General features: G+C 39.8%; 1 protein-coding gene across 1 annotated transcript in view; it reads right to left on the bottom strand.

The window, feature by feature from the left end:
• Positions 1 to 5,243: 5,243 nt before the first annotated feature.
• The window catches only part of LOC121930143 (cadherin-7), a 134,205-nt gene continuing 123,349 nt past the window's right edge, over positions 5,244 to 16,099 (bottom strand). The window contains exons 6-7 of the mRNA XM_042466378.1: positions 14,499 to 14,686; positions 5,244 to 5,501 (exon numbers count right to left, since the gene is read on the bottom strand). Of these exons, the coding sequence (XP_042322312.1) occupies positions 5,244 to 5,501; positions 14,499 to 14,686 (446 nt within the window). The remainder of the gene's footprint in view (positions 5,502 to 14,498; positions 14,687 to 16,099) is intronic.

The following is a 16,099-nucleotide window of genomic DNA, read 5'->3' on the forward strand; positions in this document are numbered from 1 at the left end:
AAAACTTGAAGGCAGACAATAACAACAATTTTTGTGCAAATCTTCTTCACGAAACATAGTATTCCTTTCTAAATTTGAATGCACCAACGAAGTGTAGGAATTTTCTTAAGCAGAAGTAAATTATTACAAATCTGTGCTACACTAGTGATGTGGGATACAAGAGAGTATTATCCAAGAACTATCCAATGGGGCTTTGGTTATACAAATAGTTGAAACTATATTTCCTAGACTGATTCTCTGTCTGTTTAAACAGACATTTGAAAATGTAAACCACCATATCTGGTAAATTCCATTTTTTCAACAAAGAACAAAGAGTATAGTAAATAAATTGAATGCCAAGAGGACTACTTAATTAAGAATATACAAAGCACAGACTTAGATATTAAGCCAAAATCTTACAATTTGTAATAAGTCTGTAATAAGTGGAAATAGCAATCTGCATTATCAGATGTACTGTGCTGTTTTTTCTTTGTTATCAACAGCCAAGCTTTTGTGAATTACAGTGGCCCTTAGCAAAAAGGCAAAAGTGTGTATGCTCGAGCCCCATTGAATACAATGGGGGTTGTGCTCTGCAGCGCCAGCAGAGTGTGCATGTCCATGGGGTGCATGCACCATTTATTTAATTGCCATGCAGTTCAGTGTAAGCTGAAAGCCGCATATAGTGCACCCGGGTATGGCCGGGTGCACGAACTCGAAGGAGTAAGTAAAGACAGGGAAGCCACAGCAAAATATTCTATATGCCTTACATTTTATTTCATAAAACTAGTCATTTTAGACATTAGTCATATGGGGTTCGATTTAGAAAGTCAATGCATATTATCCAGTTGAGAAGTACCTTATATATTCATGTAAAGTCAACTCCTATATGTTGAGGGCAGGTTTTGAGGCCAAAAGTTATGAATTTTGATAGATCCATGGATAAGTCATGGTTAAAATTTAAGTGCATGTAACAATGATGTGAGAGCCCAGCATGGTTGTAGTGGTTTGAATGTTGGGACTAGGACTATGGAGACCAGGTTTTGAATCCTTGCTCAGCCATGTAAACTCACTGAGTGACCTTGGGCAAGTCACACATCTCCACCTCAGAGAAGACATGACCAACCTCCTATGAAAAAGGTGGTTGCCAGAAAATCCCTCATTAGGTTCACCTAGGGTTGCCATAAATTGAAATGACTTGAATGCATACACAACAACAAATGATAAAAAGATAGAAGCACAGGATGAGTCAAAAAATTTACAAAACCTTAGTAGGAATAACTGTGCTCATCTAAAGGCTGGAAAGATGAAGAGGGAACTGCCACTGCTATTTTCCAACCAACCAATTAAAAAAGCCAGAGAGGTGCAACTGAAGAGAGTGTAGGGTAAGACAGTGCTTCTTTCAGGTTCTTCTAGGGCTCCCTACAGACAGGCCAAATAAAGCTGCTTCAGATCACTTGGGAGGTGTGCTGTTTCAATGATGCATGTGTACTAAGAGTCCAGAAGCTGCCACCAAAGCTGCACCTAGTCCTAGGACTGGATCATGGCTTTGGCGCGGCTTCCAGACTCTTATGATGCATGCATCATTGAAACAGCATACCTCCTAAGTCACCCAAAGCAGCAGCTTTATTTTGGCCTGTCTGTATGGGGCCCTAGGATAAACTAAGACCTCACTTTTTGTCCACAACTCAGAGAAGTGGGTGGTTTTTTTTGGTAAGGGTTAAGGTACAACAGTTTGGGGGGGGGGTGTCATTTTTTGACTAAAATTTCTAGACTTGTATATACACTACACAATTAAACATATGCCCATTTCCTATATGCTATGGTACACTACTCCCATTTTATTACTGTTTTCTGCTTTCAAAATACTAGATCTCGTGAAACACTCCCCCCAAAGCAAAGCAAAAATAAACAACAGTTAACCATTGGTGCTGTACATACCGCGATGCGGCGCCCCGCATGTGCTAGGGGTTGCCGAGGACACAGCGTCCATGCCGGCCTCACCCCTAGCACGTGAGGGGCGTCAAAATGGCGACGCCCGTACACATGGGCGCCACCATTTGACGTAAACAGCCACGTCATGTCAAACGGCACGCGTGCGGCCGTTACATCTTGTGCCCTTTCAGCGGTGCGGAAAGGAGCGCCAAAACGATCTCCTTTCACCACCGCGTTCGCTGGTGTGGCTTACATGGCCGCACCAGCGATACTGAAGAGAAAGGGGCCAAGCCAGTCCCTTTCTCGTCTGCCCGCCACTGTCGGGGTGTCTTGGGGCATGAAGCCCCAAGGAACACCCTTTCCAGGCCGGGGAAGTGGCATTTTGCTGCTTCCCTGAAGCCTGGATAAGCGGCAGATCGGGACATCTGGGGCTGCTGCTGTGGCAGCTCAGGCTCTGATCTGTCGGTGTTCCTTTTGAGGCCTATAGTCAGCGGTTTTCAAAGGGGCAGTCTGTATCCCACCATTATTGAAAGAAATACAGTAGTCTGAGCATGTGCAGTTATGTGGTTTCAACTTATTCAAACCACAGTCCTATAATTATAGGTATAATATTCTGATAGCCTTTAGGGCTGAAGGGCAGGGTATAAGTACTCTAATAAATAAAAATAAATAAAATGTTGCTTCCCCTCACTTGATGCTGACATCTTTATTTTGGAATATGCACCATTTTGTTGCTAAAAAAAAGTTTTATATGTTTGCAAAGTAAAATAATAAAAATGGAGATCTGCCTCAAGCCAGCCACCTCTAGTTCTTGTAGCATTAATGTTTTTATAGCTTTTACAGTAGGCATGTTGGCTAAGGGAACCTGAGACTTTGAGTCAGTGATAGCTACTGGCTTCCATGTTAGTAAGGCAGTTAGCATCCTTTGAATTTTAAAAAGCTATGTAGTGTGATGAACCCTACTTCAGAAATACATTCAGCATTTTCCTTAACTCCTTGAAAGTCTGGACAAAAAGTTGGTACCACTGACATGAAAACCGCTGACTATAGGCCTCAAAAGGAACACTGTCTGATGAGTGGATCACAAGAACAACCCACACTGTTGAATTTGACAGTTTTAAAAGTTTTGTTCTTTGAAACTTCTCCAATACTGAAAGTTCAGCATCTGCTTATGATTACTCAATAAAGAAAAGGCATGCATTATGTTGTTGTTATTAATTGCCCTTGAGTTGACTTCTACCCATGGCAACCCTGTGGATGAGACATCTCCAAGATTCCTGGGGCTCAGCCTCTCTGCTCAGGTCCTACAGGCCTAGGCTCATGTCTTCCTGGATAAAGGTTAACCAACTGGCATGTGGTCTTCCTCTTTTTCTATTGCTTTCCACCATTCCTAGCATCATTTCCTAGAAACTCTTGTCTTAAGATGTAGTTATCTAACAGGTCAAAGAAAATACATTTGAGTGCCTCCCCATGTATATGTAAATGTAAATAATCTGTTAAAAATGGGATTTCAGATTCTTGTAGCATGAAATACACAGAGATATAGACACATGCATTTCAAGGTAATATACATAAAACCATAATTCAATAATTGAAGGCATTTCCAGTAAGTGAGTACTGGGAGCAGATTTTTATAAAATGCACATTCAATATACATGCAGCCTACACATTGCATATTTTTTGTAAATAGTGTGCTCTGCAAAGCATTCAGCACAATTAATGTAATTGGAACACAAATTATGGATTTTGAATAATGGATGCATATATTCTACTAAAAATTTGAATTGTAGTGCTGAATATATATGTATGTATTTTAAAGATGTTTAAATTAAACTCATAGAATCATAGAATCATAGAGTTGGAAGAGACCACAGGGGCCATCCAGTCCAACTCCCTGCCATGTAGGATATCACAATCAAACCATCCCCAACAGATGGCCATCCAGCCTCTGCTTGAAGACCTCCAAGGAAGGAGACTCCATTACACTCCGAGGGAGTTTGTTCCACTGTCGAACAGCCCTTACTGTCAGGAAGTTCCTCCTAATGTTGAGGTGGAATCTCTTTTCCTGCAGTTTCCATCCATTGCTTCGGGTCCTAGTCTCTGGAGCAGCAGAAAACAAGCTTGCTCCCACCTCAATATGACATCCCTTCAAATATTTGAACAGGGCTATCATATCACCTCTTAACCTTGTTTTCTCCAGGCTAAACATCCCCAGCTCCCTAAGTCGTTCCTCGTAGGGCATGGTTTCCAGACCTTTCACCATTTTAGTCGCCCTCCTTTGGACACGCTCCAGTTTCTCAATGTCCGTTTTGAATTGTGGTGCCCAGAACTGGACACAATATTCCAGGTGGGGCCTGACCAGAGCAGAATATAGTGGCACTATTACTTCCCTTGATCTAGACACTATACTTCTATTGATGCAGCCTAAAATCGCATTGGCCTTGTTAGCTGCCGCATTGCACTGTTGACTCATGTTCAACTTGTGGTCTACTTGGACTCCTAGATCCCTTTCACACGTAGTTTCATTCAGCCAGGTGTCCTCCATCCTATATCTGTGCTTTTCGTTTTTCCGCCCTAAGTGCAGTACCTTACATTTCTCTGTGTTGAATTTCATTTTGTTAGCTATGGCCCAGTTTTCTAGTCTGTTCAGGTCATTTTGAATCTTGATCCTGTCCTCTAGGGTATCAAGATTCAAAATGACCTGAACAGACTAGAAAACTGGTCCATAGCTAACAAAATGAAATTCAACACAACTGATGTGAGAAAACCCACTGCAGCAAAAAAGAATCTGTATTACTGAATTTATATGAATGCATACTGCAAAAGAACTATTTGTTTGATTGTATAATGCACTGCCCCAAAGAATTAACCCTATTCACAGCTAGAACATAAAGACAAATAAGTGTGCAGATTTAGCTGCTCCAGTGTCCATGGCACATGAAATAAATATAAGGACTTCCTGCATTCCTGCACAGTTCATGTAATAGGCATCACAGATAATTCATCAAACTTAGAGTGCCACAACATGATTGGAGTCCAATGATGAGATGAAATAGTCCTCCTTCTTTCCTGTGTTCTCCTTTGCACCATAAAACCCTGCTACAAAGGGCAGGAAATCCCTCTGAGTAGCTTTGGTTTCATTTTTGTTGATGTGATGTATCTTCAAATAAACTCTGACTTATGGCAACACTATCAGAGGAGGTTCTCATTGCCTTTCTCTTAAGCTGAGCTAGTGTGATTTGCCCAATGTCAACCCAGTTAACTTGCTCTGGAGGACCTGTTTACCAGCATGAGGTTATTTGCAGGACTAAAGGAATAAAGAAAAGAGGTTATTACCTGACAGGACTGTTAGATGCATCTGGGTCATGAGCTGCTACAGTTCCAATGATGGTGCCCACTTTGGCTGCTTCAGACACTACCATGGTGTATAGTCGTGAGGTAAATACAGGGGGTTCATCAACATCCTCCACAATAATCTTCACTGTTGTCATATCACTGAAAGGACCAAGGCTTAGAAAGCGAGGATCAACTTGCTTATTTGCTGCTTCTATTCTCAGGGTATAGCTTGCCTTGGCTTCATAATCCAACTCCTACAAAGACAAATATGTTTAGTAGCTTGTTACAATTTTCAGTCAGGAAAATCTTCAACTTGAAAATATGTGTCTGGGTCTTAGCATTCCTAAAGTACTACATGCTAGGTTTTGTTTAAAATCTTGTGCCAAAATTCCAGTATTTCTCATACCCAAGGGTAATTCACATAGCATAATTTTCCCATTACAGCTGAAGCTGGTTAAGAGTCAGTCCCTTCTGAGGTTCAAATGGAATGAGGTATTGAAAAAGAACCTGATAGAGTTCTATATCGATCACATGAATGCCAGCTCTCTAAAATGACAAGTGACTGGGCAACCGAATGGGAAATCCCAGCTTACTGAACTTTTTCAAAGAAACAGTTCCACACAGTTCTTATCAGAGACTGGTTGTGTGATGGAGTAATACAACCCAGGGGATATTGTTAGGAACATCAATAATACAAATGTATTTCTCCTGCTGATTTTCCAGTTCACTGTACATAAAAATCTGAAGCATCAAGAAATTCTTACATGATCAAGGTAAAACTGGATGAAAGAAACATAATTTCTCCCTATTAAATTAAGAGGAAAATATGGATAATTAGAGGGCAAGATAATTATTTAATGAGAGTAAACAGCAGAATCCAAACTAACAATAATGCATAACAATCATAATTGTATTTTATAGGTGTGTGAGACTACTTTCAAATCATATAAAGTTGCCAAATGTAAACTAGTTGAACTGCTGCTTAATGTCGCAATCAAAGATGTAAATTAGATTGATTAAGAAGAATAGTAAGACAAATTAATGCTAATGTGACTATCATGGCAGTTCACAGTGTCAGGGATGATGCAGCTGATATGGGAAGTGCCTACAAATTGCATGACAAGCCAGGCCAAAACTGGAAGTATGGATTCAAGTTAGTTTTATGCTTTTTAATGCCACAATCAATGCCTTTGCGTCTATGAAATATTAAAGGCTTTTATTAATAAACAATAACAATAAATAATTCCCCTTTCTTTCTGAGGGATGGGACATGAAAATTTGGAGAGAAACAACAATATACAATATCATACATATTTTCATATCAAACATGATATGATTGCATGATGAATGCATGGTCAGTGAAAGGTAAAACAACTGCTATTCAGGACTTGATCCTGAATGAGCATGCTGACCAAGCATGTATTAAGAGACCTGGAATGATTAGACAAAGGGGCTGTACAGACCGCCCTGTAAGGGTGGCCTGCACCCACTCCTTTCTGCTGCCAAAGGACGCCACAGCAGCCAAACCACACAGCATCCCTCCGCAGTAAAAAGAACCTGCTAAAAACAGGTTCTTTTTGTGACATGCTCCGCACGCCATGACTGTGCCTGTCGCGTGTCCATGATGTAAACACTGCGCCTGGAGGTGCAGACTCTGTACCGCACTTACGTCATGCACATGAACGCCATGTGGGCAGGGCCACGCAGTCATGGCAGTGCCCGTACATTCTAGGGTTCAGGGGTGTGCAGATGGTGCACACTCCTCAATCCTAGTATCAGCAGCAGCATGCCGCTTTTGGCCCTTCTGTACTAGGCCAAGGAATATTTTTTAGTTTTATCTATCAGGAGCCTGTTCAACAACAGGTGGGACCTGGAGCAAGAAGGTGGACTTGCAGTAGTTTGTTTGGGTTCCATCTTCTTCACCATGTCCACTATCTCACAATTTTCAGGGTTCAAATATGAGCATATGAAGGTGGGCAGCCAGGACAGATTATGAATTGTTTGTGTACCACCCATTGTAATGCTCAACCCTTCTTTTCCCTTCCTGGAGTGATCTCAGGGTTGGTGGGAGTCCCTTCAGCTTGCCATGCTGGGGGACATGGACATCCATGCTGAGACTGCTCAATTGGGAGAGTTCAGATCCTTATTACGTGCATGACATTGTTTCTCCCAAGTGGTCCCATTCATGCTGCTGGAGGCACTGTGGGTCTCATTTTCTGTGGTGGATGGGATAATGGTGAATTGGGAGTGAAGGAACTGTATATAGTTCCATTGCCATGAACAGATTACTAGCTGGTGGGCTTAGACTTCCTGGGATTTAGAACCTCTGCAGGGGTAGGTGGATAATTATGAGTTTCTGCACCAAGAATCTTATAGACCTCCAGATGGCTTCCTTATGGCTCTAGGGGACTATCCTGGTGGTAGCTGATTCTGTCAAGGCTCTAGTCAATCTCAGGAATGCGAAAATTGTTGTTGTAGTAAACACAATTGTTATTGTGTATTCTTTCTCACAGAGTGGAGCCATATCAGACCTCTAGTTTTCTAGGTATGTCATTATGATTAAATGAGTGAAATGACAACTAGAGTGATGTTGGGAGGGGAAAACCATAGTAGGTTAAATTCAACATAGGCCAACGCTTATGTACTGTAGTAGGCTTTGAAGGCCTACTCTGTGGCAATGTGGGCAGCAAAAACAAACACTATTCTGCCACCATTGCATTTTCAAAGAGCCAACCACTAGAACTGTTTAGAGTGATCAGCTTGGCAATGTAAGGGACACTATGTATGTATTAGATCCCTGCCCTTCCTGGTTTATTTATAAAGTCAGAGAGAAAAACTCACTGAGCAGATAGAAGGTGATCAATGCCAGGTAAAACAAGACAGAAGTTTGTCAAGCCTAAAGGAGGCAGTTATAAGACTATGTTGAAAAAGCCTTCTAGATCCCACCAAATTGGACAACTACCAGCCAGTTTCCCATGTTCCATTTCTGGATAAGGTGGTTGCCACCCAGCTTAGAATTCTTGATTAAGCAGATTAACAACAGATTAAGTAGATCCATTTCTAACTGGATTCAGTCCTGGCTATGGGACAGAGATAGCTTTGGTCATCTTGGTGATGACCTGCTCTTTTTGGTTCTGCTCGGCCTCTCAGTAGATTTCAGCACCACAGTGCTCCATTCTTTTCTGAAGAGGTGAACTTAGAAAACATGCTAGGGTACTTCTGCTTGATCCCTTGGAAGTTTGCCTGGGAGGTCCTGCAGGGCTGATTTTGTACACCTGCTATTTAACATTTAGTTGGCCCATTCCATACACGGGCTTTCGATATGTGGACCTGAGGTCACGCAGACAGGAAGCCCCATTTAGATGAATGGAGTGTGCGCTCATGGGAACACGCCCCTTTCATGTAAAAGAGGCTTGAGCATGCACAGAATTTGCTTTATGTGGGAGTGGTGGTGGTAGAATGGATCCCCTGCATAAAGCAAGGGTCCATTGTACATTAACCAGTGGGAGAAGTCATCTGGAGTTTTGGACTCCCCTGTCATCAGGATGCAGATGACACCCTGCCACTTGCATCCCCACTTGGGGTGTCACCTGATGTGGGGGGCAGGGCTACTGGGCAGCTTCTCAGGGCAAGGGCCAAAAAGGACCCTCATTTTGCTGCTGTGTTGCTCTACTCATGAGTAGATGGTGCAGCAAGGTGGGGGTGCTCTGGCCTTCCCCTCATTGCTCTACTCATGAGTAGATGGTGCAGGGCAGAAGGCAGGGGCATTCTTGCCTTCCCCCACTGCCCCATGCCTCTCCACTCATGACTAGATGACGTGGGGTGGGGAGGTAGGAGTCTCTGGTCTTCCAGTCACAGCTCTACTCATGAGTAGACAGCATGGGACAGGGAGGTGAGGGTGCTCTGGCTTTCCCCTTGCCACTCTACTCATGAGTCGATGGCATGGGGCGGGGAGGTGAAGGTGTTCTGGCCCTCCCCTCACCAATCTACTCACATGTAAATGGCGCAGGGCACTGAAGTGGGACGCTCTGACCTTCCTCTCGCTGCCCCATGCTGCTCTACTCACAAGTAGATAATGCAGATCAGGGAGCTGGGATCTCACCCCTCTTCTGGGGTGTCACCCAGTGTGGGCCACACTACCCATACTCCCTAGTGATGCCACTGCACATAACTCTATTTTTTTTCATCTCAGTCCAAGCAAGCTGTCTCAGTTCCAAGCCAGTGCCTGTAATCAGCAATAGGATGGATGAGGGTGCAGAAACTGAAACTTAATCCAGACTTAATCCCAAGAAGTGTTTACTGCTACTAAGGCTGTTAAATTTTACTCTCTTTGCTGCAGTCACCACATGGTCAAAAGCTGGGAGAGGTCTCTCCCTGGTCAGTGATCTGGAAATAGGAATCTGGTCTGTACCAAATGGAACATACCCTTCTGAAGATACATTTCGACTGGAAGCTCTAGTCACAATGGCAGCCAACTGTGCTTTTGTACTATTAAGATTATACTATTAAGATTGTACTATTAAGATCTCTATTGCACTATTGTGCTAGCTGGAGATGTTAGTGTATGTAGCAGTTGTTGATGTTTTTATTGATTAATGTTTATCGTATGCTTTATGGATTGTATATTGTTAAATTTTTATATGCTGTTACCCGCCTTGATCGCTGGAAAGGCGGGCTACAAATAAAAAATTTATTATTTATTATTTATTATTTGTGCACCACTTGTGCCTATTCCTAGACACATCAGATTTGGCCATGAGCATTATTTACATCCTATTCAGATTGCTGTAATGGATTGTAAATGGGGCTGCCTTTAGGAGTTTGGAAGCATCAGCTTGTCCAAAGAGCTGCAGCTAGATTGTTAACTAAGGAAGCCTACAGAGAGCACACAATTCCCTAATTGATACAGTTCTACTGGTTGTCTGCATGTTTCTAAGTGCAAGTCAAAGTGCTGATTATGACCTATAAAGCACTATCTGGTTTGGGTCTAGGTTATCTGAAGGATCATGTTCACTCATAGGAGTTGTTGGTTCCTTTAAGTTGCTTCCAACTTATTGGAATAGGAGTTGTTGGCTCCAACTTTGCTTCCAACTAAAACCTTATCATGTGGTTTCTTGGCATGATTTGTTCAGAAATGGTATGCAATAGCCTTCATCTGAGGCTGTGATAATGTGACTTACTCAAGATCAACCAACAGGTTTCCATGGCTCAGCATGGAACCAAACCTGGTCTCCACAGTCACAGCCCAATGCTCAAACCAATATATAGGAGACTGTCCATGTTTTGAGATCTTCTGGATAGGCCATTCTTTCTGTCCCATCATGTTCACAAGCGTATCTGGTGAGAACATTCAAGAAAGGCTTTCTTGGTGGCTGCTTTCTTATTCTAGAATTCATATCTTAGAAAGGTTAGACTGCCCTGCCCTGCTATCCTTTATAGGCAAGTGAAGACCTTTCTGTTTTAGCAGGTCTTTGATGGCTGATTGGTCAAGGGACTTTCAGAATGTGCAATACTTTTTAATGGTACTGGTTTAAACTGCTTTAAATTGTATTCAAAGTTTAATTATATTTTTAATTTTTGTATGATATGAATTTTAAATTCACTATGTGACATATTTATTAAACTTAAAACTATAAAATCTTTATTTCTTATAAATTAAAGTGAACGTTTTTATTTATATGAAATAAAGATTTTATAGTTTTAAATTTAATAAATATATCACATAGTGCAATTTTACATTCTAGCCATTTATGAATTAAGCATTTTATATTGTTAAAACATTACAATAATGTGGTGGTAGTAGTGAGGATGGTGTTGACGACTAGATACACCCTATTCTACCTAAGCACATCCATCTTAGTTTAGCCTTCTGAGAAGTAGGGGGAAAAGAAAATCACAGCCTTAAGAATAGCAGTAGTGTACAATGTACTACTTCTAGCTCCTTCCCACTCTATGTGGCACTGCTAACTGTGGACTGATTGACAGATAGACTTAATTGGTTGACTTAGTCTTTCTGACAGGCCTCTTGCTTCCAACTAATGGTTTAAATAATCAGATCTAAAGGTCTTTTTAAAGAAAAAGTTTTATTGATTTTCTCATACATAGCACTGCTATAAAATCCTAGGTTAATATTATGCTGGGAAGCAAAATTGACTTATGCTAAACAAGTAAAAATCCTTTGGGTTATAAAGATGCTACACCACATTGACTTCTTACTTTCACTTTGAATCCAATGGCACATATGTTTATTTTATAGCAATCATCATTTAGTTGGTTTCTGGATTATCCCTTCATTACTAGGACTGAAATATGGGGTTCAGTTTAGAATAGCAAGCTGAACATCTCAAAAATCACTACAACAGCCCTGAAGGTTAAAAGGACAATGCATACTTCAGTGCTTCTTTCAGTAAGTGAATGGAGCTTGACAGCTTCATTAATATCTGTGCATTAGTGTTATCTGATTAGATCCTGTGCCTCATACGTTCAGATTTCTTTCCTTCTTTTTTAACAGTGAGCATTTTGTCTTGTCCAAAGAAAATTAAAAAAAATAAGTCATCCACACAAAAAGGGAGGGGAAACCCTGATGTGCAGTTATTTCCTATAGGAAGCAATTTTCTGCTGACTTAAAAAAATAACTACCGTATATGTTAAATTTTGAGTAAAATAATCAATGGTACACATTATTTTGAAAGCCTTGTTATTGGATTAACAGATGTTTTCTTTTGAGTCTCTCTTTTTGCCAGTAAATTAGACTAGTATTTCCCTCAAATCAACAAGATGCCAAGGAGCTTGTTTTAAGAGCCAACCACCTGGTTTCAGAGGGAAATATATCATAAACAATATTATATATTAATGATGATAAAGTTATAAGATTATACAGTATTAAAGTTAGGTTACTAGGTAAGAAATAAAGAGAGAACATTGCAACTCTTCGTAACATTTTTTTAAAAAAAATAATGGATCAGTTATCCAAACAAATTTGTTATTAAAAATTATATTGAAAATATGATGGGAAAAAAATCATTTAATGAATAAATATGTTTATCTCAAGAACCCGTAAATTTCTATCTTCCCAGCTTCCCAGCTAACTAGGCTAAGTAGACATTCCTTCATACAGAGGACAACTGTTCATTTAAAATGAATAATTCAATTTTCCCTCTGATGTCCATTTTATAGATCAGGAAGTCAGATGCTCCTCCCTTCTTTTGTCTGTCCAGTTACAAAATGATGGAGTTTATTTTCTTGGTAATTCAAAACAACAATTCATTTCTTGTCATCCATTATACTTTCATATTATTTTTGATATGCTTACTGTCACCACCACTCTATCCTGTTGATGATACTCAGTGAAATCACATCTGATATTTAACAATAAGCTCCCTATGTGTTGCCTTATGGAAAGCTAAATAAAATAAACAGGGGGAAATTGTTGTTTTCCTATACAATGTGAGGTCACTTTCAGTATTCTTAGGATCACAGAATCTTAAGAGTTGGAAGAAACAACTCCAGAAAGATGCTCATCCAGCCTCTGTTTAAAGACTCTCAAATACGAGACCTCATCACACTCCAAGTGCAGAGCATTCTGCAGTGGAACAGTTATAACAGTAAATAAGTTCTCCCTAATGTTAAGTAGATTTTTTAAAATGTAAATTGAATCATATTCAAGTCTCTGGAGCATCAGAAAACAAGTTCACTTCATCTTGTACTTGATATCACTTATTTAAAGATGGCTATCATGTCACCTCTCACAGTCTTCTTTTCTGCAAGCTAAACATAGCCAACTCCCTCAGACATTCCTCATAAGACTTGGTTTCTATACCTTTGATCAGACTTTTGACTTTATATGTAGGAGAGTCAACGACTAGCTTGTGAGAGTAGAAACAGAACAGAGTCTGAGAAATACATGGCTGCCCAGCAAAATGCTCCAAAGATGCCTTTCTTTTGCCCCAAGGCTTCAGGGCTAACAGCAGCAGTCCAGTAGGGCTGGAGGCAGTAAACTGAGGGGGAAGCATGCTGCTCTTTGTTATCGTAAATTTTCCAGACACTGCTCAATCATTACTAAGCCACATGGATAAGAAACATGCTTTGTTTTATATATAGTGAATTGAGACTCCAGTATAAAATTCTCCACTTGGCAGTTATATTCCCATTCATAAAGTGTGAAGAAGTATGTTTAAACACATTACACTACATTATTATTTGGACATAGAGATATTGATTGGATGCAGTTCATATGCAGTTTTGATACACATGAAGTAGATTCTATGCACTGGGAGGGATAAGCATTCTCATGCCCTTGTTTCCTGGATAGTATTTAAAATTATTTTAAAGGTGTGTGTGTGGGGGTAATTTTCTGCAAAATGCATAATACTAACAATAAAGAGTTTTGGTGTTTCATTCAGGTCTGTCTATAAAAAAAATTGCTCACCTGACTTGGTATGTAAGTGACTTGAAAAATTCAATATTCTCCTAAAATCTACTCTACTGCTCCTTGTGTTGCCTGTTCTGGGATGATGGACAAAGGAGAAGAAGAAGGTGACTCTTGGCACAAGTAGACTATAGAAAGACTAGTTCTTTCAAAAGCAATGAATTAATATTTTCAAAATCTCATAATGTCTAGTATCTCAGTACTTACTCTGGCAGGATGGACAAGAGGGAAGGGGCAGAAAGTCTGGGGAAACCCTCCTTTTACCTCTTATCAACATCAATGTTCCTGCTCCTGCCACCTAGATGTTTTTTTTAAAAAGTAGAAGATGAGGAGGAGGGGAATGGTGATGATGTTTTCTGCCTCAGACGTCTTCAATAAGAGTTCATTAATAACTTTGAGAGAAGTAGGAGACAGCAGAAATGGGTGGAGGTCTGGATTTTTTCTCTCAAGTACTTGATTTATCATAACCAAGAAGGGAAATTTGGTGGAGATGGAGTTGGACGTCTCACTAACTAGTTTGAAAGTGTGTTCTGAACAAATTGTCCAAACAAGGAATACAAGTTCAAAGTGTTTAAGTGAAATATTTGTACCACGTATCAATGTTAAAAGAGAGAAAAGGACAAGTCAATGGGTAACTGAGTGAATTCCTGGAAATTTTATACATCAAATTTCAATAGTGTTCCAGGGTGACTTGCATCAAGCTTTCATGTGTTCTAGAATAGGGCATATCTATCTTTTTACAAGTGTAGTCTCTTTCTATAGAGAATGACGCTAACTTACTTGAATTAAAAAAAAAAACAGGACAAAATGAATTTGAGATTACCTTCTGTATTGTAATGATTCCTTCTTGTGTTTCTTTGTCCACTAAAATTTTGAACACTCCTAAGCCATCACCATCCACAATTTTATATTCCATTTCAGCATTAGGTCCCACATCAGCATCTGCAGCCTTCAATCTTGCCACCACCGATGCCACAGGCAGTGATTCGGGAACATTATATTGATACGATCCTATAAAATTCAGAATGGTCACTGGATTTTCATCTATCTATGAATCAATTAATTAACAGCATCACTTAGTTGAAAGCTAAAGAAAATACAAGCAAAAACGTAATTGTAAACATGCTTTTCCTGGATTTCCAGTCCTACCCTCTCAACAGAATTGTTATTGTTATTGTTATTTTTTATTTTTTATTTGATTTGATAATATTACACACACACACACACAGGAGCAACCACAATGGTCTAGTAGTTTAGCATTGGCCCCATGAGACAGAGAAATCACTTGCAAGGTAATGATGTTCTAAGGTATTGGTGGATTTCATTGTCCACTTGAATGGCCTACTGCTATGTAGGAGGAGGAAGCATACAGAAATCACTGATCAACTTCTGTGATATCAACTCTGAAACATATTCACAAAATCCAGTTTATGGTTTGTTAAATCCCTTCCTCCAATGCTCTCGCTTATATATACTGGATATAAATCCAGGAAAGCATTTGATGCATCAAGTAAACATATTTGCTAACTTTTTTTTAACCAAAGCAGACCAGTCAATGCTAATTTGTCTTGCGTATGCCTTTTGTCATCAATGGAAAGTAATAAATACATGTCTAAGATCACAGATAAAACCTAATTGTGTCTTAATGAGACAGTTCCCTGGCTCTTCACATCAAGTAATTGAGATAAATGCTATTTTCATAAAGGCATCTTTTTTCTTTCTTGAAAAAGAAATCTACGGCTCAATCTAAAACTGATGAAAAATGCAGCTTTAAAAAATGTAGGCTGAAGCTACTACATTCTCACTTCCACAAACTGATTCCGTTTTCTATTATTACCCAAATAATTCAAAGGGGGGAAGAATTCAATTGCTATTCTTGCTTCTGATTGGTTTGCTTTTTTCACACCCACTTGAGAAGAGACCAGACTGGACATGCATATGTTCTTCACATTAGTCTAATTCACTCCTACAATGGCTTTACAAGAAAAAATCATAGGAAGAGGAGGGAATTTCTTTATAAACAGGGAAGCTGATGTCTATAAACAGACTTGTTTTTCTCCCCTTCTTGGTTTAGTCATGAGGCACTTCGGTCAAAGGAAGTAAATTGAGGGCAGATTGTTTTCTAGTTCTCTGCAGATTGATTTTTTTATGAAACTCTGTGCATCTGTGATGCGGGTGGGGAGGAAGACAAGTATCTGAAAGAGACACTTGAACAATGTGAACTGCACACAAGATTAGAAGAAGCTATGCATCCAGCTATCCAGGACACATTGATACATATCTTGTCTCTTTCCATCAAAAACAGATGTATTTCAATCATAAAGTTGACTAGAAGCAGACTTCAAACTATAGAGAGGCATGTATGCACAAACAAACACATGCAACATTTACATAAGGCTTTAGAAAATATAGATGTGTTGGGTT

The sequence above is a fragment of the Sceloporus undulatus genome, chromosome 4 (assembly GCF_019175285.1).
Source record: "Sceloporus undulatus isolate JIND9_A2432 ecotype Alabama chromosome 4, SceUnd_v1.1, whole genome shotgun sequence".
In the NCBI taxonomy this organism is placed as follows: Eukaryota; Metazoa; Chordata; class Lepidosauria; order Squamata; family Phrynosomatidae; genus Sceloporus; species Sceloporus undulatus.